At 35.7% G+C, this 3,993-nt stretch overlaps 1 protein-coding gene across 1 annotated transcript; it reads left to right on the plus strand.

Moving 5' to 3' along the window:
- Nucleotides 1-1,545: 1,545 nt before the first annotated feature.
- Nucleotides 1,546-2,372, plus strand: LOC107467093 (uncharacterized). Its single transcript, XM_016086134.3, has one exon. The coding sequence runs from the start codon at nucleotides 1,725-1,727 to the stop codon at nucleotides 2,286-2,288; it is 564 nt and encodes a 187-aa protein (XP_015941620.1). The 5' UTR covers nucleotides 1,546-1,724; the 3' UTR covers nucleotides 2,289-2,372.
- Nucleotides 2,373-3,993: the final 1,621 nt, after the last annotated feature.

Raw genomic sequence — 3,993 nt, forward strand, 5'->3', positions numbered from 1 at the left:
TTAATTAATATTTAAAAATAACAAAACTTATTAGCTTTTTAACATTATTATTATTATTATTATTATTATTATTATTATTATTATTAACCATGTTACATGTATATTAAAAATAACTATATTTATATATAAATACACAGTTGGTGACTAATTTTGTCATACAAACAGTATTTGTGATTATCGATATATGATGATAGACTTAGACCCCTGCGGCCCTGCCATCTAATATGTTGTGTCAAACAGTATTTCACAGAAAAACTACTAAGTAATAACTCAAACTTTACCACGTACACCAACATAATATAAATAATTAATAAATTCAATAATAGCCAGACATCATGATGAATTTTTCCGCAAGACATTTATGCAATGCAGCCTTTTTTTTTCTCCTTTTTCTTTTTTTCTTTTCTGCTTCTTAGTAATTAGGGTAAATATTTTATTCGGTATCTGACATTAATAATTAGTAATTTTTTCTTTTTCAACCTCCCACCATACTCACTGGAAATTGGACCGCTAATTCCCATAACCGCCACCACCAACCGTAGTACCATACCCACCAACGCCACCACCAGCAGCTAGAACAGGGTATCCATAAGACGGCACCGAAGGCTGCATTCCATATCCGTTATCATGCCGACCGCCACTAGCATATCCAAAAAAATTCTAGCACCTTCTTCAGTCTTGTACATGAAGAACGCAAACCCTCTTGTTTTACTACTATTTTTATCAAATTCAAAAGGACCTTCTACCTCATCATATGCAAGAAAGTGGCCGCATATAGGAAAAGAACGAATTAGAAAAAGGAAGATGAGAAGAGGAAGGTTCAAGAGCCAAGGAGAAGAAGGGAGGAAGAAGGGGAAGAAGAAGAAGAGAAGAGAAGAAGAAGAGAAGAGAAGAAGAGAAGTTTTTTATGATTTTTTTTTTTTTTGAGAGAATTTTTAGTCCCTTTAACATGACACATCAAGTTTTACTGGATACCTCAGATAAATCACCGTTTATCAATCGAGAACAGGAATTAATTTGTACAATTTTTTAGATGAATGAGACCTGGTTGAGATTTTAAGACGATCAAAGTCAGGATCAGATAGAGTGTAAGTAATGTTTGGTTAGTGAATTTACTCGAAGACCCAAAAGTAGTAAAATATGAGTGATCGTTTTGAATAAACTAAATTAGAAGCTACCAAAAAAATTTATTTAAAAAGAAACATATATAAATTGTTATTATTCGAGCTTACACATGAGGAAGTCAAAGTTTTAGGACGTGAATAAGATCGAGTGTTTTCTTCAAGCGCGTTAATTGGAGAAGAGAAGGTGCATGTACGTAATGTGTGTGGGGAGTGCTAGAAACTTCACAGAGCTTCTCTTTCTTTACAAATGATGAATTGATGTATATTGGTAACGCATCTTCGCCCATTCTTAGCTTTATGCATATGGGATTCCTTATCCAAACAGTACATAATATTATTATAACAAAACATGTATATGACCCACTTTTATTAATGTGGTTTGCTTCTAATGTTATTGTATGTTACCCGTATCATTAATAGTTTGATTTGAGAGTTCCACTTGTTCATACGTATCTTTTCTTCATATAATATAATAAATTAGATATGAGCCCAGGAAACTATGTTAAAGATTGTATAGAGAGAGAGCGCGAGGTGAGTGTGTTCATTTCACATAAATAATAATAGAAAGCAATAAGGAAAGATAAAGTGCTTAATAGATAGATGGATGAAAGAAGGCAGGATTATTATGAGAGTGAGAAGAAATTGAAGAGGTTATTGAGAAGAAGTGTGCAGTATGTTGTGTTGGTCTCTTTGTTTGCTTTGTTTGTTTGGTATTCTTCAGGGTTCTCCATACTGCCACAGTCTTTGAATGCTTACTTCTCAACGTTCCTTTTTTTCAATCTCACTCGCACCCTTCAAAGGAAATACATGTTCCTCCTCTGCAATGTCATTCTTGCTTTTCTTGCCAGCAACTCACTCTATGATGCGCCGCTAGTCAAAGGAGAATGTTATTATGAACAGGTATCATCATCAGAATTGTTATTAGCTAATCAAGATTATGAACCTTTGTTAGCAGAAACTGAGGAAGGAAAAGAACATGAAGAAGAAGGAGGAGGAGGGAAAGGAATTAATAGCGAAGAAGTGGTTGAAGTTGAACTTGAGGATGCAAGAAAGGAAGAAGAATTGGCGAATGCAGATGAACTGAACAGAAAGTTTGAAGAGTTCATAAGGAAAATGAAGGAGGAGATCAGGATTGAAGCTCAAACGCCCCCAATTGCAGTATAGTTATTAATTATTTCTCATATTCGTCCCATGTATGTGTTGCGATGAACAACTCTTTTTTCCTTTTATTACAATGTTACGTATATGTCAGTAAGCTCTTATTAATAACTAGTGTATAGTTTTCTTGGTTTTTATAACCACTTCGTGCTTCTTCTATAGTCTTTTCTTCGATCTTGCTCTTCTACCTCTCTCACTTGCTTTATTTACTTATTTACCACTTGCAACAGCTGAAGATCCATAGATAACAATCGAAGGGTGAAATGTATATATTATTAGCTAAGAGCATAAATTGGTATGCGTTCCAAGCATTCACAAACAGTAAGGTTGGGTTTGAAATGGAAATGGAGGCTAAGAGATAGATATAATAAGAATGGGTGTGAAAATTCTTTACTCAGATGCAACATTTCCAATTCGTTTACGTGAGTGTAATTTTTTGTTATTATGTAAATCGTGATAGGTAACTACGATTTTCAATTTGTGCATAAACTGTGGGAGGCTGACACGGTTTATAATTAGAAAACGTTGTACATAAACCGCGGCTGCTTACCACGGATTATAAAGGAAAAATGCTACTAGAAATCGTGGTTGGTCACCATGCTACTAGTAAGTTCTTGCTGTGAGCATAAAACTTTGTTGGCTGCCACGGTTTATGCTTAGAATAGTATAAATATATCATCCGCGTTTAAGTGTTTTAAGTGTAAACTTGCCTTATGAGTACATGTGAGTATACATCAAATTCATTGGTAAATTTACGTGTATACTCACATGTACTCACATGGCAAATTTACACTTAGAACACTTAACGCAGATTATGTATTTATACTACTGGAAGCATAAACCGTGGTTTTTTTTTTTATTTGAAAATAAAAGGCTCAACACAATATAGTGGAGCAGCAGGAACAAAAGCCAAGATAAAAAAACGCAACAACATTAAGAAATAACCCTTTGTCATCTCCGGCATTGTCATCAACAACTAAAGGGGTCTACACCTTTCCACTCATTGTGGCTCAGCATAGTCATGTGAGTGATTTCTTCAACACCTTTGCTTAGATTCTGAAAAATCCTTTGATTCCTTTCCAACCAGATGTTCCAAACAATCGAACAGAAGCATCTCAATCGTTGCTCTCTATCCTCCCTCCTCCTCGGCCCCTCTGTCCAACACAGGAAATGTTCTCTCCATGAACCTGGAATAGCCCTTTGTTGGCCAAGAATCAATAACCAAGCGCTCCACACCTGCCAAGCAAATTCACAACATAGAAACAAGTGGTGCACATGTTCCTCATATTTATTACATAGAACACAGACGTTATTTTCCTGGTTAATGATCCCGAACCGGCTTAACCGTTCTTTTGTATTCACCCTACCTATTAGGACAAACCAGGCAAATAACTCTACTTTAGGTGGAACTTCCAGATGGTCTTTGTGAAGTTGTAGCTTGTCACCTCCTCCGGAAACAACGCCTCCTGCAAAACCTGAACACATGAGTTAGTTGAATAGACTCCTTGCCTATCATATTTTCATACTACTCTATCCTTTCTGTTAATTACTAATTTCACAGGTCTCAAAGCATCATGTAATTGTCCCAAAAGTCCCAACTCACATTGAAAGAGCTCTCTCCTCCATTGGAAGTTCCAGATCCATTCTAACCCATCCCAAAAACCACAATTCCCTGTCACAGATCCACATTGGTTTGAAACAGAGAAAAACA

Source organism: Arachis duranensis, chromosome 1 (assembly GCF_000817695.3).
Source record: "Arachis duranensis cultivar V14167 chromosome 1, aradu.V14167.gnm2.J7QH, whole genome shotgun sequence".
Taxonomy (NCBI): Eukaryota; Viridiplantae; Streptophyta; class Magnoliopsida; order Fabales; family Fabaceae; genus Arachis; species Arachis duranensis.